This window comes from Nelumbo nucifera, chromosome 4 (assembly GCF_055504915.1).
Source record: "Nelumbo nucifera cultivar China Antique chromosome 4, China Antique-T2T, whole genome shotgun sequence".
NCBI classification, from domain to species: Eukaryota; Viridiplantae; Streptophyta; class Magnoliopsida; order Proteales; family Nelumbonaceae; genus Nelumbo; species Nelumbo nucifera.
In genome coordinates, this window is record NC_142652.1 from 56,182,007 (window position 1) to 56,207,105 (window position 25,099).

Sequence of the window (25,099 nt, forward strand, 5' to 3'; positions counted from 1 at the left end):
AATCCTCCAAAGGGGGAGCAGCAAGTTGTGCTCCTTGCCAAGGGAAGTGGTGCAAATACGAAGGGTGGTGTTGGGATGAAGAAGACTGACAAAGTTGATAAAGTTAAGATGTACGCATTGTGGCAGACCCATACACACTAAAGTAACATGTTGAGATCTTGTTGTGAAGCTGAAGAATTTTCGTTCCTTCCAGAAGAAGCAACCAATAATATTCTGGGAAGAGTTCTAACTCAGCTAATGATGTTTGTGGTAGTTCATCTCAAGAGGGTGTCTCAACAGGTTATAACCCTGAGGGGTAACTGAATACCTTATATGATCAGTTGGAAGAATATGGTAGGACTCTCTATCAACTTGAGGAGACTCTATCACTCCTACCTCACATGTGTCCACTATAGGTAACCAGGCCTCTGCATTTCATGTGTCTACTTCATCCTCCACCCCTTGGATCATTGATTCTAGGGCAACCAACCATACGACTGGTAAGCCCATTTTGTTTTCAGCATATCGTTTACTTTTTGGTAGGGACAAAGTTAGGCTGGCTGACAGTTCACATACCACATTCCTGACCATAGCATAGTGCCCTTACAGAATGAGGTTATTCTTCATTCAATATATCATGTTCCCAAATTTTCTACCAATCTTTTGTCTATTAGTTGCATTACTCGATCCTTGAATTGTAGTGTAACCTTCTTTTGTGATTTCTCTGTTTTCTAGGATGTGACTTGTGGGAGTACAATTGGCAAGGGTCGTGTGGTTAATGGTCTCTCTATACATTCTGGAGGAGATTGCAACTCCAGAGTCGAGCAATACAATAAGTTTCCTGAGCCAGTCTGAGAGTCTTTGTAAGAATGCCCAAATTTTACTGTGTCACTACCGTTTGGGTCATTTGCCTTTTCCATCTTTGAGAGTCTTGTTTCCAACCTTATTTAAGTTAGTGTTTGAGTCTTCACTTCAGTGTCCAACATGTCCTTTAAGCTAACATTGTAGAACAAGTTTTCCTTCAGAAAATAAAATTGTTGAATTTCCATTTCAAGTTGTTAATTCTGATGTGTAGAGCCCTACTACTATTGTTGCAGAAGGGGGTTATAGATGCTTCATTAATTTCATTGTTGACTTCTCAAGATACACTTGGATTTATTTACTTTGTTCACAAGATGAAGTGCCAAAAATAATGCAAGACTTTTAGAAAACGGTATTCACAGTTTCATGTGGAAGTGCAAAAATTTCATTCTAACAATGCTTGAGAATACTTTAGAGATTATCAAAATCATTTTTTTCCCCAGCATGGTACCATTCACATAAGCACCTACCCTAGGACCCCATAACAGAATGGTATTGTTGAGAGAAAGAATAGGCATATCCTTGAAGTGGCCCGAAGTTTGATGTTGCATATGCATGTACCTAAGAGGTTCCAGGCTGATGCTATTTTGACAGTTGCATTTATTATCAATTGTATGCCTACTCGTGTTCTCAAGTTCAAGGCCCCACACCAGGCTGAAGCAATCTCCAAGGGCTTGGTTCGGAGGATTTAATAATGCAGACAAGAAGGTTGATTTTAGACAGTATCAGAGTGATCATACTCTCTGTTAAGAGGGAAGGGATTTATGTGGCCATTCTTATAGTTTATGTGGATAACATTGTCATTATGGGAAATTGGGAGTCAGAGATACAAACGGTAAAGAGATCTTGGGGGGCTCAATTTGATATCAAAGATCTAGGCTCTTTAAAGTACGTTCTCAGAATTAAAGTTGCGAGATCAGACAAAGGTATCTTTAGTATGCTTGTAAGGGATTCAGGGGAAGTACATCCTAGATCTTCTGTAGGACACTGATAAGCTTGGAGTCAAGCTTGTAGATACTCTCCAATTGATAGTAACCACAAACTTGGTGGAGAAGGTGGCGAGCCTCTCTCTGATGTAAGGCAGTTCCAGAGACTTATTGGGAGATTGTTCTACTTATCTATGACTAGACCCAACATTGCTTATGCTGTTCGAGTGTTGAGCCAGTATATGCATACCCCTAGGTCTACTCACCTTGCTGCGGCAAAGCAGGTTTTGAAGTACTTAAAAAATTCCCTGGTAAAGGTATCCTTTTTTCCAAGCATGATCACTTGAAAGTAGAAGTTTTCACTGGTGCAGATTGTGCCAGCTCAGTTGATGATAGGTCTACTATAGGTTATTGTACCTTCATTGGAGGAAATTTGGTAACCCTGAGAAGAAAGAAACAAACAATGGTTGCTAGGTCAAGTATAGAAGCAGAATATAGGGTCATGGCACATGGAGTTGGAGAAATTTTGTGGTTAAAGAATATGTTAAAGGAGTTGGGAGTTGAAGTTCACAGCCCAATGTCATTGTATTGTGACAATAAGGAAGCAATAAATATTGTCCACAATCCTGTGATGCATGAAAGAACAAAGCATATTGAAGACAACAAGTATTTCATTCGTGAGAAACTCAAAGCTGGTGAAGTCTGTATTCCTTATGTAAACTCTATGGATCAATTGGGTAGCATCTTCACTTAGAGTGTTTCTAGTACCCGTCATTTGGATATTTGTACCAAGTTGGGAATGATAGATATATTCAGCCCATATTCAGCCCAACTTGAGGGGAAGAGTGGTTAGAGCTGTTAATGGACCATAAATGGGCTGTTAGTGGACCTGTTTGTGTTTATTTCTGTTTATGTGCAATCAGGGATATTCTTGTAATATCCCCTTTTTATTTGAACACCTTAATATATAAGCTACTGGGGTGCCGCCCCCTACACACTTTTGGCAAACTCTCCTCTTCTTCTTCCATTCCAGAGAAAGGTTTTCATTTTTTATTTTTTTCTTGTTTCAAGTGAGGGGTAGATGAAACATGAATCTGTATGCTGAAGGGATAAATTTTAAATTAAAAAGAAATGCATTCCTTCCTGCATACTGTTCATGGTATTTTGGTAGGGTCTAATGAAATTCTTAGCTTATTACCAACTTTTGAATCCATGAAGCCTTGTTTCCTGCTGCACACCTGTTGAATCAATTCTTGTATATGTTTAACTAGTTTTTAACTAAATTTTCATACATTTGCAATTTATAAGATTGATGTAACACATCTTCTGAGATGTTATGAGATAATAATTCCCATGGATCTGAACTCTGGTATTAGAAATCAGGATGCATTCACTTCCTGAAATCCAAGACATGGATAGTCATACGGATGATAATCTAACCCAACATCATGATACAAGTAGCTTACTTTTAGTCTTTCAAGTAGTATTTCTTTGCAATTATGTCATGTCAGATTAAAAAAAAAAAAAAAAAGCAGTTTTAGGAATTAACTTTAGAACTATCCGTTCAGCCATAAATTACAATAATAATATTCTTTTGATTCCGGCAGACAGCCATGAAATGCTGATCCAATATATAGGTGCACTTGGAGGTTGAGCATTATTTAGATCCATTAAAGGTTGAGCATTATTCAGAACCCTGACCAGAAGTCAACTTGGCAATTGGGGAAAAAACTATTAAATTGTAGCTTTCTCAAAGGTTGCAGTTCAATTTAAATTTTCATATAACCATAGTTTGTGATACAACTGAAATTGTTGACTTCCCTCCAGCCTAGCTACCTTGTCCAATCCAGTGTTTTAATCCCTGGGCACATTAAAAAAAAAGGCCATCGCCCAACTATCTGGGGTCTTAGAAGGGGTAGGCTGGATACAGTCCTAACCTTTCCAAAACCTTATTCTCATGCAGTCATGCTTGCCTGCCCGAGCTACCAGCATAATTCTTTGGATTCAAAAATGAGCCAATGAGCCATATGTTTCTACATTATACATGCAAGGAAAACAATAGTTTATCCTTTATGTACTGATTCTGAATAGACATTATTCTGCATGTATTTAATCCATGAGTTGTGTTCTAATAGTCGTTGCTTAGATGATATTTGATTGCTTGTACTAATTGTTGACAACTGTCCCAGGTGTTTGTTCTTCTCCTAACAATGGATAGACGAAGGATTTGTCCCATATAATCATATCGAAATCCAGGAGTAAATGAGTAATACTGGGCCTTCCCTGGAATTTTGTGGTGTCGCTGGGATGTTTTCATGTTAACCTAGCCATACACGATTTATGATAATTGGACCTCAAGATCTCATTTTGTTTGCTTCTTCAAATTTTAGCTCTAGTTTGAAATAGAGTGGTCATGTAGATCGAGTTGAATACATATTCTATTTCACTTTTTTTCCCTCTCCTACTTTCTTTGTGGTCCCAACCCTCAATATATCGTTGACAGTAATTGTATCATGAGCAATTAGTTTGATGAAAGTTTGTCGTTTCCAAATTGGAAGTATGGTTTACCAGTACCAAACCATTAATATCTTTTTTTGGTACATAATATCTTAAATTTTTACTTTTATTATATTTTTAGCTAGGAATCATGGATTTTTCATTCTATACAGATAACTGATCAACCCATGATGTATTTAGGCAAGAGATTCAGGACTCAGCAACCATGAAACACTGGTGCTTTTGTTCGATACAGGTGCATTAAAGGTTGGCTTGTAATAGACAGATATCAAATGTTGGTACTTTTAATGATATCCATGCTTGCAGCTTTCAAATGTTGACTTTTTTTTTTTTAATTTTTTGTTTTTTTGCTAGCCAACTGAAGACATATCCGGAGAAGGCAGGGTAAGTACTCTGCTTATGATGTTAACATGCAGTCAACTTCTCGTGCGAGGGTTCTTGGGGTGTGGAGGGATTGAATTGTAGACAGAGGGAAGGGAGACGTGGATTTGTGCACACTTCCTTTTTCAGTTCTCTCTAATATCTTGATAAAAATTATTAAAGGTTTTTTTTTATGATGCTGGTTGATTGGTTAGGGCCCATTTGATTTATAGGAACATGGGTTTGGAACTGGAATTGGAATCATCCATTTTAATTTCAACCATTTGGTTGGGCAGAATTGGAATCTCATTCCCATTCCTGATGAAATGGCAATTCCTTCATTTAAGGAAATGGTCATTCCCTCCCCCTCCTTTGGGAATGAATCCACTACAGTTTATTCTGATTCTGATTCCAATTCCCTACCATTTCAATTCCGATTTCGAGCGCAAACCAAAGGGACCCTTTCAGTATCATGTCTTTCCAGTAGCAAGCTTGAACCATATTTATGTATTAGTTGTTGTGGATAGGACTCCTTCCCAGACCCAAATCGGAGAGCTATTTGCGTGTTAAAAAAAAAAAAAAAATAGTAAGAGCTTGTCTGCTACAACTTTCAAGAGGAACATGGAACCTGTTGTCCAACCTTGAGGGGGTGTCATTTTGTCAGCAAAACATAACGGTTTTGCTGATGTGGCATTTTATGTTCAAAAACGAAATCGTACACATTGGTGAATAACTAAATACTCCTAAAATTGTCTACCAAATAGGCTGCCAATTGAAGATATAGGAAACTTTACAATTTTAATAAAATTGCAAACTAGGGACCAAAGAAATTTCTAATGGGCATAGGTGCATTAGGCCGTGATGAAATCCAACTCTCGGTTCAAGTCCGATTTGAATAATGGAAAGCCAGACCCCATCCAACACAAGTCAGGCCTTATAAAATGTTACCAAAATTTTGGTTTGTTTGAGTTGTTCTATTTCTCAAACTCTTAAGCATATCTATATATCATCAGCAAAAGGAATTATTGCAAAAGAAACAATCAAATTGTAACGATCTGGGTTTAGAGCTACACTCTTTATCAAAGGATAGGACAAGCAGTTTCAAAGGGTCTTGAGAGGTGAGACCAATGAAGTCTTAACTACATAATATACCATAATTTCTGGGATTGACTGTGCTGAGTGCGCCTGGGATTTGCTTGGCCCAAGACGGTCCCACATTGGGGGCAGGCTTGATGTGAACCCAGGCCAGGCTGAGACTTGAAAATTCTGTCTAGGCCCCGAGTTTTTCTGTACAGTTCAGGCCAGGCAATGTGGGCCTGCCAGAAATGATCAGTCCTAATCCAACCTGTTGTCATCAATGTTTTAAAAAATGACTCGAAATCAGAACCATTTTGGTCACCTGTTTTCAGGTTGACAGTTCGACCCCCTGGTTTGAACGGACGGCTAGTTCTGACAAAAAATTAAAATAATTAAAATAAAAAAAAAAAAACGTCAAAACCATTCAATAGATCGACAGTTCAACCACCCAATTCAATGGGTCATTGACCGATTCAACGGTTTTTGGTCAGGGACTGGGTTTGGGATAAAACTGAATCAATTGCCTAGAAGGTTTCCAGGCCAAACAGTCTGACCGTCCGAGTCAATGGCAGTTCAAAAACCATGGTTGTCATTCATATTTTAAACCCTAACAACCTGACCAATGCAACCTGGCTAATCTGACCCAAAGTTGCATCCCTGTCAACTGTTTACAAACCTAACGTCCAGCACTCTCAGAACTGACCACTCATAGACTTAAACTCGTTTCTCACGTTTCATCATCATTACCTGCAGCATGAAGAATTTTACGAGTAGCATAAAATTGTTTATTATCATTTCTTGGTTGGCTAAATGCACAAAAAAGGTACAGAACATATTGCGGATGCCTGGCTGAACAAGTCACCAATGTAGATGTCCCCCATGATGAACGGTTCATAATTGCCACATCTATTATTGAACAGAATTTATAATTCGTGCACTTGATGACAATTTCACCGTCCAAATAAAAGAACAAAACATTTGATTTCATACTTGGTACAGGAAATGGAATTTGGATCACCGTGGAATTCATGGCTAAAACAGAGCCTCATCTCTCTTCCAACTAAATTCCATTTAATTTAAGATGGCATTAGGTTGTGTGGTAAAACCACGATATGGTGGGTTTCAAATCACCCCACACTTCATGGTGACAATCCAGCAGGCATTAATGTTGTGAATATTCCAAGGATTTTAAAATTGAATCAGACAACAAACCAGTCAGGGATCTGGTTTCCGAATTGAACTGTCCGACTGTTCGAACCGAACGAACAGCCCATTCTGACATTGGCAATTTTTTTTTCATCTGTTAGTTCTTCCCTTGATTAACTAACCAGTTTGTTGACCTTGAACAAGGGCTCTATAATCTCTGAAATCTTGGTCCTAACCGGTTGCTTATTGCTCCTTTCCAAAGAGGTCATTTTCGACTACGTTTTAGATTTAAGAATGACTTTGTTCATGTTAGAGATAATGGTCCATGGCAACTCAACGGCCAATGGATTATTCTCAAGCCACGGATACCTAGTAACCCCCAGTATGAGTGGAACCTTCATGAGATTGAACTTTGGGTCCAATTGCATGATTTACCCTCTGAAATTTTGATTGAGGATATTGGTCGACCTATTTTTCAACGAATTGGACCTGTGCACTCTTTCTCGGTGGTCCAAAACTATATTAGAGCCAAGGTTTTAATTTCTATGGAAGATCCCTTGAAATTGGGTTGTTTTTTCAGTGCTTATAACTAGGTTACATTCCATTATGAGGACTTGCCTTGGGTTTGTTACCTTTGTGGTTGACTTGGCCATCTGTTTCGTCGTTGTTCGTGGCCCTTGCCTCATTATATTAGGAGAATACGGTTGTTGCAATGAGTTAGTTGCGATGAGATTTGTTGCACTCTGTTACGATGAAGGATCTGGAATGCCACATCAGATTCCTTGAAATAAGTGTATATATATGTGAGAGGTTTAATGCAATATTATCATTATTCTTTTGCCATTTTCTCTACTGCCAATTTACATGGTATCATAGCTCTAGGTTCCCACTAAACCCTCTGATTCTTGACTCGAGTTCTCTTCCTAGTTCTTGAGTCGTATTTTCTTTTGTCAATAGTAAGAATGGCCATGAATGGAAGTGGAAATACTGTGTTCACCATCATTCATCTGATCCCCTCTTTTGTTGATCAAAATTCACCGTTCTATCTTTATCCTTCTAACAACCCTGGTACAATGCTTGTTTCTTATTTGTTGAATGGAGATAATTATACGACTTGAAAAAGAGCCATGATTAATGCTCTCAGCGTCAAGAACAAGATTGGTTTCATGAGTGGAATGATTTAGAAGCCAGATCCGGGGAAGCAGGCAAAGTTGCTCTCCTAGTTGAAGTGTAATTTCATGGTGGTGTCATGGATCTTCAATGCTTTAGCTAAAGACGTCCATGCATAGTCTATGCTGAAAACACCCAAGAAATGTGGAAAGATTTGGAGAGGTTTTCACAAGGAAATGCATCAAGAATTTTCCATTTCAAGCGAGAACTCATGTTACTCAAGCAAGAAAATCTTCATGTCTCTGTTTAATTCTCAAAACTCAAGGCAATTTGAGATGAATTGTCAGCCTACATTGTTGGACCATCGTGTACTTGTGGACTGTGCAATTGCGGAGTTCAGAAAAGATTTTATTACAGAACAGGAAAGAGATAAAGTGTATCAATTCTTGCTCGGCCTGAATGAGAAATTTAACAACATCAGATCGAGCATTTTAAGCATGTACCCTCTATCAAGCATTAGTAGGATTTATGCACTCGTATCACAAGAGGAAAAACATCAATCACTAAATTCTCAACATGGTCTGACTATCAAGTCGTCGCTTTTCATGTGGCTGGCCCAAGATTCAACTCGAAGGGAGGAAAAGAAAGGTCCAAGATTCACTGTGATCACTACAAGAAACAAGGCCACAGTAACGATTACTGCTTTGAATTGTTTGGGTATCCACAGAATTGGGAAAATCGATCAAATTCCTCATCCAAGAACGGCACTGGTAATCAAGAAAAATCTGCTACTAGCACAAGCTCGGTCCAAGCAACTTCTCCAATTTCCAGCTTATCCAATGAGCAATATCAACAGTTATTAAGCACCATCAACAGTCTGTCTGATCTACTAAATAATGATAAACATACTTTCTCAGCCAACTTTGTAGCTAAAGTCACTACTTCTTCTTGGCTTTTGGATAGTGGGGCCCAAATCACATGGTTCCTGCTAACTCTAAATTTGCTTCTACATCTATTACATTGGCATTAGCACTGAAACCGGTTCAATTGCCAAATGGAACATTGTTACCGGTTTAATCACAAAGGGACATAGCATTGTCTTCGGATCTGGTATTAAAGGATGTATTGTTCATTCCGGGGTTTCGATGTAATCTTATATCTGTTGGTAAACTTACCAAAGACCTAAATTGTCATGTGTTGTTCTTTCCTGCTTTCTATGCTCTTTATGACCTGACATCCAAGAAGATGATTGGTGTGGGCCTAATGCATGATCGATTGTATCACTTCGCTTCCATTCCGCCATCATTCTCTTTGCACAATACCCGTACACATGATCCATGTATGTGGCATTCAAGGTTGGGCCATGCTTCTTATGAGAATTCTAGAATTGCACATTACTATACTTGATGATGATTGTTCTAATATGTGTTGTCGAGCGAAACAAACACATCTTTCTTTCCCCATTAGTCATACTAAATTCGATGCACAATTTACACATACATTGTGATATTTGGGAAGGTTATCGCACCCCGTCCCACTCTGGAGTTCATTATTTCTTAACAATTGTAGATAATGATTGTACTCAAGTTACATGGGTGTATTTGTTACAATATAAATCAGATGCTTGTTCTTTTCTTGTAATATTTTGTGAAATGATCAAAACACAGTTCAATGCTCAAGTTAAGTATATTCATTCGGACAATGGGTCCAAATTTCTCTCTAGACCTATTCAAGATTACTTGACAACAAATGGGATCTTACATCAAACATCTTGTGTAGACACCCCTCAACAAAACGGGGTCGTTGAGCGCAAGCACCGACACCTACTTGAGATAGTAAGGGCCTTACGGTTCCAAGCACACCTACCAATCGAGTTCTAGGGAGAATGTGTTCTGACAGCAGTTTACATCATTGATCACTTGCTAACTCCAGTACTTGCTCGAAAATCGCCATATGAACTTCTTTTCAACATGCCTCCTTCATACAATCAGTTACGTGCATTTGGCTGCTTCTATTATGCAAGTACATCATGATGTGGGCATGATAAATTTGATGCTCGTGCCACTAAATGAGTGTTTGTTGGATATCCTAATGGTCAAAAAGGATACAAATTATGACTTGACTAGTAAGTGGATATTTGTGTCTAGAGATGTGATTTTCTTTGAACACAAATTTCCTTTTGCTAAGGGCGGCATGCCTTTGGACCCATCTCCACCATCAACCATCGCCCACTTCGCTTCAAGATACCTCCTCCACACCTGGCGGATTAACATTTGTCCAACACTTCAGTCACAAGCTGAATCATGTAGCACTCACTACCCAATCTCCAATTTTCTAACTATGGGTCCAATCCCCTCTAAACAACCTAAGCCTTCTTGTTATGATGAAACCAACAAACATGACTGTTGGAAGCAAGCTATGTTAGCCGAATTAGCTGTACTTGAGCGCACCCATACCTGGACATTGATTGACTTACCACCGGGAAAAACTCCCATTGGGTGTTGTTGGGTCTACAAAGTCAAGTTCAAACCCGATAGTACTGTTAAGCGTTACAAAGCCCACTTGGTAGCAAAAGGCTAAACTCAAACTGAAGGCATTGATTATACAGAGATATACGCCCCAGTTGCTAAACTCATAATAGTACACTGCCTTTTGGCTCTAGCTGCAGCCCATGGGAACTATATCAGATGGATGTGGACAATGCTTTCCTCCATGGCACTCTCCATGAAAAATCTACATGATTCCTCCACCTGGACTTCTGCATCCTAAGGATCAGCGTGTATGTCGCTTGAACAAATGCATTTATGGCCTTAAGCAAGCCTCACGCAATTGGTTTGAAACTCTAGCTCATGCTCTTCACCAACGAGGTTTCAAACATTCAGTTGCTAATAATACCCTTTTTACTTCAGTACAATCAAGCAGTATTCTTGTTGTACCTGATCAATACAGACGTCTTGTGGGTTGTCTCCTCTATTTCACTATCACAATACCAGAACCCACTTATTCAATTCATATCCTAAGCCAGTTTATGAGTGATCCTAAGCAACAACATTTGGATGCTACAATGCATGTACTTCGATATTTAAAAGCTACACCTGAGCAAGGAATACTCCTTCCGACTGATTTTGATCTCCAATTGTGAGCTTATTATAACTCAGATTGGGCTGGTTGCCCAACCACTCAGAAATCCACCACCAGCTATTTCACAACTCTGGGCCACTCCCCTTTTGTCATGGAAGAGTAAGAAGTAAGCAACAATGACATGCTCTTTTGCTAAAGCCAAGTGTCATGCAATGGAAGCCGCCACTAGTGAACTATTGTGGCTAAGACAACTCTTCTCTGATCTTGGTCTCTCTCATCCACAACCCATGAAGCTATACTGTGACAACAAGACAGCACATCAAATAGCTACTAATCCAGTGTTTCATGAGCGTACCAAACATATTGAAATAGATTGCCACTTCATACAAGAGCACCTCCAAGCTAGGGGTGATCATGGGTCGGACCGGGCCGGGCTTTGCACTTATGATAAGGGCTATAGATTAGGCCCGGGGTTCCGAGCCTAAAACATAAGCCCTAGCCCAGGTCTACACGGGCCCGGGCCAAGCCAGGCCTGATTCTGGGCCAATGTCTTTCATATATGTAAAACATTACATATCTATAATATTTTATATTAAATGACATAACATACATATAAACTTATTTTATACATTATAGAATATAAAATATTATATATAATATAAATTATACATGTCATGTTATAATATTTATTTATAAAATATATAATATAATGTAAAATAACTTGTATACATTATACAAAAAATGTGCAAGTTTAAATATATGCGGGCTGGCCCGGGCCTGGGCCAAACCTGAACACAAAACCTAGGCCCAAGCCCAGAATTTTTGAGTTGGGCCGGGCCAGACTGAAATGATCACCCCTACTCCAAGCAAAAGCCATTATTACTGCTCATCTTCCTACATCGGCTCAGCCCGTAGACATTTTCAAAGTTATTAGACGAGATAGGTTTGCTTCTTTATTACCCAATTTAGACATTTTTAATCCTAATGCTCCAACTTGAAGGGGGTATTAGGAGAATACGGTTGTTGCGATGAGTTAGTTGCACTGAGTTAGTTGTGATGAGGTTTGTTGCACTCTATTACGATGAAGGATCTGGAATGCCACGTCAGATTCCCTGAAATAAGTGTATATATGTAACAAGTTTAATGCAATATTATCGTTATTCTTTGGCCATTTTCTCTACTGCCAATTTACATACTAATGGTCGTTCTTTTAATCAGTATTAATGGCCATTTTCCTCAGTATTGAGATTTTGTGCACCTACTTGAGCAACCTATGAATAAATCGGAACCTCAACCAGCTCCTGATCTCCAACCCTACCCAGTGCCAGTCTGAGTCGAAGGATACTTTGTCTTTGGTTCTTTCTCTGCCATCAGCCAGAGTTGAAGTCCCGTCCCCTGCTGCTACTTCGGTTAGAGTTTCATCAAAAACATATCATCTTGCTTCCCATACCCAGGCTACTCTACAATGTATATTCTCAACAGATACTCGGAGCCCGTCGACCTATCTATGAGGCAAGCGTCCTCAGATTGATCTCCTTTTAGGCCTAGAAATAGAGGACCAAAGACATGATCTTCCTATTTTTGATCGATCAGAATCCTTGGTGACCCAATCTCCTATTGATAGGATTGTCTCCCTTGACCATACTTTAGTTAAACCCACTAATGAAACTGAACAAAACTTATAAGTACTTGTTATGGGAGCTCAAACTTCACTTGTAAGTACTTGTTATTTTCTTAGATTCATTTCTTATTCTACAGGGCACTGGTTGTTGGCCCTCAACATCCCCACCATTGCCAATGTTAATCTTAAGTTGGAACAGTCGTGGGACTGCTCGCCTCAAGGCAGTTCAAGGTTTATGGGTTTTGGTTTAACGCCTTAATCCATATTTCATTTTTCACTAAAATCCCAAGTGAGAAAATAGATCAGCCCTAATGGTATAATTACTCTTGTTTACAAAGAATGTTGGGATCTAATGGGGATGACATTATTCTTTATACTCACGAATTTTTTTCAGCATAACAAATTGCTAAGGCAGTTAAATCATACATTTCTCTGTCTCATACCTAAAAAGGTGGATTGTACAAAAGCCTAGGATTAAAGGCCTATCAATTTGTGTAATGTATTGTATAAAGTTTTGGCTAAGATCATTAATTGTCTTTGTCCTTTGTTGGACAAATGTCTTGCCCCTACCCAGGCCGCTTTTGTCTCAGGCCAGCAAATGTCTAATAATACTACCATTACCCATGAAGTGTTTCACTTCTTGAAACACCATAAACGAGGTATGGAAAATGTAGCCACTAAGATATAGCTAAAGCCTAGAGTAGAGTGGCCTTACTGAAAATCCTAAGCACTCTAGGTTTTCTTCTGATTTCTGTCAACTCATTCAGGAATGTGTGTCCACTGTTTCCTTTTCAGTCCTTATAAAGTTATAAACGTTGCTTCGGAATGTCACTTTTCTCCCTCTAGGGGCTTGAGACAAGGGGACCCTCTTTCCCCTTACCTTTTTTTATTTTGGCTATAAAAGGATTGTCTCGAATGCTCTTCCAAGCTAAGTCTGAAAATAAAATTTAAGGCATTAAAATATCTCCTTTTACGCCCTCTATCTCCCATTTGTTCTTCATAGATGATATCATGCTTTTTGTTAGAGCTCATAGGGAAGATCTAGACAATCTAAAAACTATCCTTCTTCAGTTTCAACATTTGTTTGGCTGTTAATCAATCTTGATAAATCAAAAATATTTTTAGCCAAAATATTCATCCTAGACATCAAAGATAATTAAGCGCTAAATTCATATTAAGTCTTTGGACCATCGTTCTAAATATCTTGGGCTTCCCATTTGTTGGTCTAGAAATAAAAATAATGATCTTTCTTACGTGTTAAACAATATCAAAGCCAAATTAAATCAATGGAAAGTGTCTTCTCTCAATCAAGCGGGGAAACGAATCCTAATTCAGGCTGTCTTGGAGTCCATTCCAGTCCATTCCAAGAGCATCATTCAATTTCCCATGAAAACTATCTCAAAAATTGACAAAAAAAATAAAAATTTCTGGTAAGCAAAATCTGATGTTAATCCCCAAAAATGTCAACCTGGTTCTTTAAAAAAAAAAAAAATTTGCATGTCATTTTATCAATTAACAGCATAAGTTATGGACTCAAATCTGGAAATCTAAATATCTCCATGATAACTTATTTTTTCTTTATTCTATTAGGGAAAATAGTTCCTTTTTTTGAAAATCTATGGCTCCTAAACTTGGGGAGATCTGCCAGGAGGTGAGTTTTCTTTTAAACTCCAATTCATCAATGATGATTGATCAGGTTCCCTTGATAGAGAAAAATTGTAACTTTCGGTGGCTGACAACCCATTTCCCCATCCTTATCAAATACACCTACTGCAAATTTCATTAGGGAGGGTTCTTGGAAACAGCAGCTCCATGACCATCACTTTTCTCAAGAGGATGTTTCTGATATTCTTAATACTCCCATTTTTCTTGAGGATAATTCTGTGAATTGGATTTGGACTCTCCAACTCCAATCCTACTCTGTCATGTAAATGGTTCTTAATTCCCTCTACTACAAAATTCGGTCCAAATTACGACTCAGAGATTCATCTTTTCAGACTGGCCTTAAACGTGAAACATGCAAATCATTTTTCAAATTTTACATTAGGCCATCACTTTGTTTAGAAAAGTCTCCTATAGAGAAGTCCATGTATTTGTGATTCCGGTCACTATATGGATTACGGTTGAATAGAAGAGCAAATCCATTCAAACAGAATCAAGTGGTAGTGACCCAAAATACTAAACATCAAGGAATCTTCGAAATGCTTTTTTTAAACAATCTTTGAAATGCCGAATAAATCAATTTTACAACAACAAATCCACATAAATTCAGGTACAAACTCAGTTAGCCTCTTCTGTACAACTCCGCTTGGTAAATCAAAATTTCTGTGCTTTTATGTCGAGGATCAGGTAAACTTGCCAAATTCAAATCCCTTGTTGATTTGCAGCCTTTTTCCTCTGTTTCTTTGCATGGGATTGTCCTTTCTTCTTTGATAAATCTCTAGATCGTTTCCTTTTCTTGTTAGCTTTTGGTTTCTCCTCCCTCTCCACAGAAGGGGAGTCACTGATGGACCCATCTTCATCTGAACTTAAGACCAAGTCCTCCACAACATCCTCTTCTAACTCTTGCTGTTGTGTATGTTGTTTCTTCATTCTTTTTTTCTTCTTCCTCTTCTCATCATCATCAACCTTTTGATGTTTAGACCTGCATTCCAGATTATTAAATGTTGGATTTAAGATAAACATAAAAAAAGAATAGAAAGAAATGTTCTTATATGATAGTCATACTTATTATCACCCCCTGGTAACCAGGACGAGCTAAAAACAGCAGCACCTTCCTCATTTTCCATATTGTCTTCTTCATCGGTTCCTGACATCTTATTCCCAAAGACAGATGATTGTGCTCCAACAAGAACGCTACAAATGAGATAAAACTTATTATGTGACATATTTGACCAGGTGCTATAAATAAATGTTCAAAGATCCAGCAAATAAAATGGATCAAAACCTGGATTCCACCATTGAATTCTTTCTTTCATCTGCTCTTTGGCGCAAGGTAACAACATATTGTGATAGGGGGCTAGCTCCTGATTCCTTCTCCACCTGTAGCATGCCATGAAATAAGATATCTGTTGTTTCTCCCTAATTAGTCTCAGTCCAAACATCCTAAAACCAAAAGGGGAATAGTTGATTATGGAGGTGTTTGGAACCAATGCCATTTCCTGAGAGGCGTTTTTTTTTTGAGAAAACAGTGCTGCATTGACATGTCGTTTTCTCAGAAAAGGTTTTTTTTATTTGGTATCATTGTTGTTGCTGCCACATAGGTGTTTTTCAATGCCATGTCAGCATACTACTGTAAAAATCAGACATGGTGAAACATTGTAAAATATGCAAAAATATAGAATGATATTTTATAAAATGATAAAAGAAGCATTCGCACACCTTTTTAAATTATGTTCTTGTTCCAAATCATTAAACAAATCTAAGAAATTAAGGCTTAGACAAAAAGAATGCAATCTGAAGTTGTCCTGTAAAACTTAAGATTCAAAACTACATGACAGAATGAGTTAAAGAAAAATTTATACTTGTAGAAAATGTAAATGGATCTAATAGATCAATCAAATAATCTATTACACAAACACAAACAAATATTTAACTTCATGTTTGAAATGAATATTGAGCTGGCTCAAAGTGGTAATCATGTTAGGCGGGTAAATAATACTGCTACTCCATGTATCAACAATAACTTATATTATAATACTATCTCTTGTACTCCGCATAATGTTGGTAATGTTCACTGGGAAATATGTCCATCCCAATAAATTTTCGTTGTCACTACCCATAAAAATGGAAATATGTCATGGAAATATTGGGAATTTAGGGACATATTAAACCATGCTCCAGATTGTAACTCCTACTCTCCTAGTGACCTAAACAATCTTTTGAGTTTCATTTCTCTTTGCTCTATACTTTCATTGTATCTTTGGTAAAGTTGCAGACTGATCTGCTCTCTGTGTTATCCAATTAAAGCTATGATTGCTTGTTTCTATTTTCTTAAGCTTCAACTGTCAACCTATGTTACCAGGATACAACACAATATGTCACCCACACCCTTGTACAGGTATCCAGGTAACATACTAACATACTGTCGAATGATCGAATCCCTCGAATCTAATTGCTTCCCCTCCTCTTGGTCTGTCAACCAGTCAAACACAGAAGTTGTCCTTGGATTTTCAGTCCTTGGGCTGGGCCTAGGCCAAAAACCTTGAGCTTTCTTATTTTTCAGGTTGGACTTGGGTCTAGCACTTAGGTTGCCCAAGCCCAACCCAACCTCAATGGCCAAACCCAAAAGCTTGGCCCAACTGTACACAAACATAAACACATGTGTACATACATGCATATATACAATGGTATAGACAGGAATTTCTTTTCTAGTGGGGTCATTCAATAACTTAAAAGTGGTTACCAGAAAGTTTGGTGCAAAAGCATCAACCATTTGGAGAAGAAAATGTAGAAGAAAACCCCAAAAACCCCAATGTTTTGGGGATCTCCGTTGCACAAAATAGTTCAAACCACTCTTATATTTTCTGGGGTTCTAATTTCAGGAGGAAAGGAATGTTCTGCCCCACTCTCTTATATTTTCATTTAACTTTAATGAGGTCAATATGGGAAAGTTGGACTAAATCAATACATGTACTCAATTTTTTGAACTACAGTGGGGTCAATTGACCCCACTCAGATACACGTAGCTCCGCCCCTGCATGCATATATACAAAATATACAAGTTTCCTATTTAATGGTTTAAATTGTTTATACATGTTTCAACTGCTCCTACAGTAGTCCGAAGAAGAAGAAGAAGAAGAAGAAGAAGAAGAAGAAGAAGAAGAAGAAGAAGAGAAGAAGAAGGGTCTATCGAAAATCTGATGGTTAACCCATCCAGTCGACCCCCTTAATCTATATTAGATTCTAATAATGTTTACAAAGACAGAAATGCCCTTACTTAAGTGTGGGGCAGAGTAACTCTAATAACACTGCCACATAAGCAAGTTACTTAACAAACAGAAGAAGACTAAACTACCCCTATTCGGCACATCTTAACACTCCCCCTCAAGCTGGAGAATATATGTCATATAATCCCAGCTTGTTACATAGATAGTTCACTTTCCCTGAGCTTAGAGCTTTTGTAAACAAATCTGCCCACTGGTCATTGGAGCCCACATGTTCTGTATTTATCTCTCCAGCAAGAACCTTCTCTCTCACAAAGTGGCAATCAACCTCTATGTGCTTTGTTCTCTCATGAAAGACAGGATTGGATGAGATATGGAGTGCAGCTTGATTGTCACAGTACAATCTCATAGGTTTATCCATGTGAAACCCAATTTCTTGTAGGAGATTCCTCAGCCACACTAATTCACAGGTAGTGTGAGCCATGGCCCTATATTCGGCTTCAGCACTGCTTCTGGCCACAACCGTCTGCTTTTTACTCTTCCATGTCACAAGATTTCCTCCCAGAATTGTGCAATAGCCTGTAGTAGATCTTCTGTCACTCACTGAGCCTGCCCAGTCTGCATCTGTATACCCAACTACTTCAAGTTTTCCTCCTGGTTTATACAATAGCCCACAGCCTAGAGCTCCTTTCAGATACCTCACAATTCTAAGGACTGCATCCCAGTGAGGTATACGAGGGTTCTGCATGAATAGGCTCACCACACTGACTACAAAGGAGATGTCGGGTCTCGTGATAGTCAGATAGTTCAGCTTTCCCACTAATCGTCTATATCTTCCAGGATCTTCAAATACTTCTCCTGTATCACTGCTCAACTTAACATTTGGTTCCATAGGGGTCTCAGCCGGTTTTGCACCTAACAGTCATGTTTCTTCCAATAGATCAAAGACATATTTCCTTTGGCACAGATTCACACCTTGTTTTGACCTGGCAACCTCTATTCCCAAGAAATACTTTAATGTTCCAAGGTCCTTTGTTTGAAAATGATTTTGCAGAAATACCTTTAGTTTGCCAATCCCCAATTTATCACTACCAGTGATGACAATATCATCCACATAGACCACTAATAAAATCTTCCCAGCTTCTAAGTCATAGCTGAACACTGAGTGATCAACCTGGCATTGCTTCATTCCAAAACTCTTCACCACTTCGCTGAACTTCCCAAACCAAGTACGTGGAGATTGCTTCAACCCATAAATTGCTTTCTTCAGCTTGCACACCTTACCACCCTCCCCCTGAGCAACAAACCCAGGTGGTTGCTCCATATATACCTCCTCCACTAGATCGCCATGGAGGAAGGCATTCTTTATGTCAAGTTGAAGGAGAGGCCAATCATACATAACTGCCAAGGAAATTAGGACACGAACGGAACCAATTTTAGTCACCGGAGAGAATGTCTCCATGTAGTCCACACCATACAACTGTGAGTAACCTTTAGCAACAAGTCTGGCCTTCAGACACTCCACACTACCATCTGACAAGTATTTCACAGTATACACCCATTTACAGCCCACAGCATGCTTACCAGGTGGGAGAGTAGTAAGTTCCCACGTCTGAGTATGTTGAAGAGCAGAAAGTTCCTCCTCCATTGCCTACCGCCATCCAGGTGAACTAAGAGCTTCTTGAACATTGTTAGGTATGGAAATAGAAGACAAAAGTGAAACAAACTGGCGATGTGAGGTAGAAAGACGAGATAATGAAACAAAATTGGAAATGGGATGGAGTGTAGAACTACGTTTACCTTTCTGTAAGGCAATGGGTAGGTCAAGGTCTGAAGGTTCAACAATAGGAGCCATGAGAAGATCCGTAGATGAGGTAGAAGCAGAAAGAGGGGCCGGTGTCGTTCAACGTGTATACACTTGTCGGATCGGTGGTCGTTCAGTGGTGACCTGCACTGGATGAGGAGATGAGTCTACTCCAACAACAGCCTCTGGAACTGAATCACTAACAGGAAGAGGAAGAGGAGGTAAGGGTGAGGACAAGGGTGCTTCATGACTGAAGAAGATGGGGACAGACTCAAAAAAGGTGACATCAGGGTAGACATAGCACTTTCGGGCAATGGGATTATAACACTTGTACCCTTTTTTAGTCCGAGAGTAGCCAAGGAAGACGCATTTAATTGAGCGTGCATCTAGCTTGTCTATTCCATGACTCAGATTATGAACAAAGCACACACAACCAAAGACACGAGGAGTTAATGGAAACGGAGATAAAGTGGGAAACAAGATAGAGAAGGGGGACCGACCATGAAGAATAAAAGAGCGCATCCGATTAATGAGAAAACATGCAGTGAGTACAACATCACTCCAAAACCGTTTAGGAACATTCATGTGGTGAAGCATAGACCGAGCAATTTCAAGAAGATGACGATTCTTCCGTTTAGCCACCCCATTTTGTTGAGGGGTAAAAGCACACGAGGTCTGATGAATAATGCCATGCTGTTCTAAATACTGTTGAAATGCAATAAGAAAGTATTCACGACCATTATCTGAACGGAGAACTTTGATTGGAACACCAAATTGTGTGCGTATTTTAGCATGGAATTTTTGAAAAATGGAAAATAATTCACTTCTTTCTTTCATCAAGTAAATTCATGTCATTCTTGAACAATCATCAATAAAGGAGACAAAATACTTGTACCCATTATAAGACTATTTTGATTGGACCCTAAACATCTAAATGAACCAAAGAAAAAGGACTCAACATACGACTCTCAACTCTTAGACTGAATGACACACGACGGTGTTTACCAAACTGAGATGACTCACATTGTAAAACTGACAACTGACTCAATGATGGAACCAACATCTTGAGAACCTTGAGAGATGGATGTCCCAGTCGGCAATGCCATTGTAGAGTAAGGGAAGTCTGAAGTGCAATTGAAGATCCACCACCGTCAAGGTAATACAATCCACCAGCTTCATGCCCCCACCAATCTTCTTCCCCGTCTTGAGATCCTGAAAAACACAAGTGGAAGGAAAGAATGTAACAGAACAGTTAAGAGCTTTGGTTATTTTACTAACAGACATAAGATTGAATGGAAACTTAGGTACATATAAAACAGATGATAAGGGGACAGAAGCCATGTCAACATTACCAACACCACAGATGAGAGATGAGGACCCATTGGCAAGTGTAACAGTTTGTGATGTAGAGGTTTCAGAAAGAGAAGAGAACACACCTGGAGTCTCGGTCATATGATCTGAGGCTCCAGAGTCTAATCCAGGAAGGAGTTTTAGATGACATGCACAATACCTGATTGGGCATATGTGGCAGTGGTATGCTGTGAAGTAGTTTGAAGGAACCGTTCATACTCATCACGCGGAACACTCACCATCTCCCTCCCAGAAGTAGATGTAGATGTGGGAGGTGTTCGATTTGCCAGTTTACTGTCACTAATAGCAACCTCGCCTGCTACAGCATGATTAGCCCATTTAGAGGGAGGGCCATGTAGGTCATAACAGAAATTCACTGTCCTTCCCTACCACAATGAGTACACTTCCTTGTAGAGTTATTTTTTCCTCTGCCACGGCCTCCCCCTGAGTCACGGCCACCCCGACCATTCATGGAATTGCCACGGCCCCCTCTGGGATGACCTCCCCCTCTTGTACTATGTCCACCACTTCTAGCTGTCACAAGTGCTGATCTATCAGACTGTGTGGGGTTCTCTGTCTGTCCCAAAGAAATTCTACGAAGTTTTGAGAATACTTCCTCAAGTGTAGGAAGAGTAGAGCCCCCCAATATTTGAGCTCTAACTGGTTCATATTCTGACTTCAGCCCCACTAAAAATCTTGTAACATCTAGTTGCTCCCTTTGCTGTTGCTGAACTTGAATATCTGGAGTAAGGGGATGATAGACATTGAATTCATTCCTTATATTCTTCATGCAGGCATAGTACTCTTCTAGTGTTTTGGTTCCTTGTTGTAAATCAAAGTACTCCTAATACAGCCGATATACTCTTGTTGTGTTATCTTGTCCAGAATATAGCTTCTTAGCATGCTCCCATATATCCTTAGCCGTATCAAAGAACATGAAGTTGGCACTGATTTTGGGTTCCATACTATTCCACAGCCAAGTCATGATTTGAGCATCTTCTTGTTCCCAATCATCAAACCCTGGAGAGTCAACCGGTGGCTTCTCATCTCTTACATGTTTTACTTTTTTCTTTGTCTTGAGAAAAACTTCCACTGATTTAGCCCATGGAACATAGTTCTCCCCATTTAGCTTAATTGAGGTCATTTGTACCCCTAGGTAGTTGGAGGAAATTACTACACTAGGTTTCTGATCATTGTAGCCATCTCCTATTGCTGCCATTGTACTCTTTCACAGTTGCCTCTAACTTTACTTCTCAGCTACAAGCTGATTGATGTTGTTCACAGTTTGATATTTCAACACCTATTGCAGCCTCTAAACACAACAGTGGAAGCATACACTTGTTCTTATTCACACTACTGCTAACTTCACACACTTACGTCCACATAAGCATCAGTTTACCATTCACTAATCACAAGTAGGCCCTCTTACAACCACTCAAAACAAATTGTGCATCACAAGCACCACAACACAGTCAAATCTGCTGCACCCAGTTCAGACTTGTTTAACACACTTAAGAGGGCATTACACAACCACAAGGAGTTCGGCAAGGTCACTGCATTCTACCTTACACCACTCGGCCACTTACAGCAGCCCTACACCATTCAACAACTTACAGCAGCCCTACACCATTCGGCTACTGCACACACAGCCCTTCCTAGGGCAACAATGAACCTAGTTCTCTAGGCTCTAATCAATACTAACAGCTTCTTGTAGGATTTCTACCCAGAAATATAAGTAACACTAGAAGAAGAGAGAACCGACCTTCCTTTGAGAATATCAATCAACCATTCACTGCTGAAGTCACTTTCCTTGTTGAAGAAGGTTATGTGCAGCAGAGAGACAAGCTGTAATGTTTCTGACCTAGGGCAAACCAGTTCTCTCCATTGACTGACCAGAAACGAAGGTGAAGAGTCACGAACAATGCTGAGGTGCTTTACCAACTGACGTAGGTCAGGAGCATGGCTTTGATACCATGTTTCGACTGCTGCTACAGTAGTCCGAACAGGAAGAGGAAGAGAAGAAGAAGGGTCTGTCGAAAATCTGATGGTTAACCCATCCAGTCGACCCCCTTAATCTATATTAGATTCTAATAATGTTTACAAAGATAGAAATGCCCTTACTTAAGTGTGGGGCAGAGTAACTCTAATAACATTGCCACATAAGCAAGTTACTTAATAAACAGAAGAAGACTAAACTACCCCTATTCGGCACATCTTAACAATACAAAATAGGTTTAAGGTAGCTTTTTAATATATTGGGCCTAATATGCCCACTTGAGCCTAATTGACCAACCCAAGTCTGGCCTACTCCCAAGCCCAACCCAAGTATGTCAAATTTCAATGTGGGCTAGGCCTAGGTTGGACCAATTTTTAAAACGAGGAGGCGTCACGCGAGGCGTTCCACTACCTAGAGGCGTGAGGTGTAGTTCAGAATGCAAGAGGCATAAGCTGAAAACAGAAACAAATGTTTGAAGATTTCTGTTCTAATTTCATTGAGAAGATCTGTACAAATATATACAACTTCTAAGAATCAATCTAGGAGATATTCTAGGAAACTAACCCACTGATTTAGCCTAAAGAAAAAAAGGAAACTAAATCACAGCCTAAAAAAAAGGAAAATAATCACAGCCTAAATAAGAAAATAAATAACTAAAAAAACAGGAAAGATTCTGACTCGAATTCCACAAGGAATAATCCTCGTCATCCCTTTCCAACACTCCCCCTCAAGCTGGTGAATGTATATCAATCATTCCCAGTTTGGATACATTTGTCTCAAACCCAACCCTAAGTAATGGTTTAGTGAGGATGCCTGCTTCCTGTGATCCAGATGGCACATAGGATAGACAAATTTTTCCATTTTCGATCTCTGATTTGATGAAATTTCTGTCAATGCGAACATGCTTCATTCGATCATGTTGAATAGGGTTGTGTACAATTGCTATTGCTGACTTACTGTCACTATACAGTTTCATTGGACTATCAAGTGGAACATTTAAGTCTAACAGTAGTCGTTCAAGCCAATATTAACTCACAAATCCCTTGTGCAATTGCCCTGTATTCTGCTTCTGCACTACTTCTGGGCACAACAGTTTGCTTCTTACTTCGCCATGTAACAACATTCCCCAAACCTTTGTACAATATCTTGTAGTAGACTTATTGTCCTCAACCGAACCAGCCCAATCAGCATCTGCAAATCCTTCAACTAACCGATTATCACTTTTCTTAAACAATATACCCTTGCCAGGAGTTCCTTTCAAATATCTAAGGATCTGATCAACAGCACACTGATGTCTCTCGGTTGGAGCATGCATAAACTGACTAACTATGCAAACACTATAGGCAATATCGGGCCTAGTAAGTGATAAATAGATTAGTTTTCCCACAAGACGTCGATATCTCTCTTTGTTAGCTGGAGGATCATTCTCACAGATCTCATGCGTCCAATTCTTCTCTAGTGGAGTGCTAGCTGGACGACAACCAAGCTTCCCGGTTTCCTTCAACAGATCTAGGATGTATTTTCTTTGAGAAATGAAAATACCAATTTTGCTTCTAGCAATTTCCATCCCAAGGAAATACTGAAGTTTTCCAAGATCCTTAACTTTGAACTCAGATTGTAGTAGGCCCTTGAGATTTGTAATCTCATCATTGTCATCACCCATGATTACCATATCATCAACATACACAATCAAGATTGATTTTTTTCCATCCCTTGACTGTTTTATGAATAGGATGTGATCTGCTTGTCCTTGTGTGTATCCAAATCTTTTCATAACTGTGCTGAATCGAGTGAACCATGCCCTAGGAGATTGTTTTAACCCATACAAAGACTTCTTCAATTTACACACTGATCCTGGTTTTTCTTTGTCTTCGAAGCCAGGAGGCAGCTTCATGTGGACTTCTTCATCAAGAATTCCATTCAGGAAAGCATTTGAAACATCCATTTGGTGCAATTCCGAATCCAAGTTAGCTGCCATAGACAAGAGAACCCGTATAGAGTTCAATTTTGCAACTGGTGCAAAAATTTCTTCGAAGTCAAACCCGTATGTTTGTGTATACCCTTGAACAACCAAACATGCCTTGTATCTCTCTATTTTCCCTTCCAAGCCTACTTTCACCGTAAAAATCCACTTACAGCCCACTAACTTCTTCCCTTCAGGCATGTTTACAACTTCCCATGTATTATTGTCATTTAGTGTCTTCATCTCTTCCAAAACAGCAGCCTTCCATTTTGAATCTCTCAAGGCATCATATATATTTGCAGGAATTGTCACATTATCAAGTTGAGATACAAATGCCCTGTGAGTGTTAGATAAACGGCAATATGACAAATGATTTGAAATCGGATGTTGAGTGCAAGATCTTACCCCCTTTCTTATAGCAA

General features: G+C 39.2%; 2 protein-coding genes across 6 annotated transcripts in view; one reads left to right on the top strand and one right to left on the bottom strand.

The window, feature by feature from the left end:
• Nucleotides 1–4,871, top strand: part of VPS54 — an 85,687-nt gene extending 80,816 nt beyond the window's left edge. Inside the window, exons 19-20 of one of the 5 annotated variants that reach the window (XM_088903175.1) lie at nucleotides 4,436–4,529; nucleotides 4,638–4,871. The gene's annotated coding sequence lies outside the window, so the exon portion shown is untranslated. Of the gene's footprint in view, nucleotides 1–3,955; nucleotides 4,598–4,637 lie in introns of those variants that run through there. The other 4 variants (XM_088903177.1, XM_088903176.1, XM_088903178.1 and 1 more) reach the window with 4 other exon arrangements.
• A 9,992-nt stretch (nucleotides 4,872–14,863) lies between these two features.
• Nucleotides 14,864–25,099, bottom strand: part of LOC104610147 (Noc2p family) — a 35,204-nt gene continuing 24,968 nt past the window's right edge. Inside the window, exons 9-11 of the mRNA XM_010276636.3 lie at nucleotides 15,626–15,720; nucleotides 15,406–15,534; nucleotides 14,864–15,322 (exon numbers count right to left, since the gene is read on the bottom strand). Coding sequence (XP_010274938.1) covers nucleotides 15,043–15,322; nucleotides 15,406–15,534; nucleotides 15,626–15,720 — 504 coding nt within the window. The 3' untranslated portion in view covers nucleotides 14,864–15,042. The remainder of the gene's footprint in view (nucleotides 15,323–15,405; nucleotides 15,535–15,625; nucleotides 15,721–25,099) is intronic.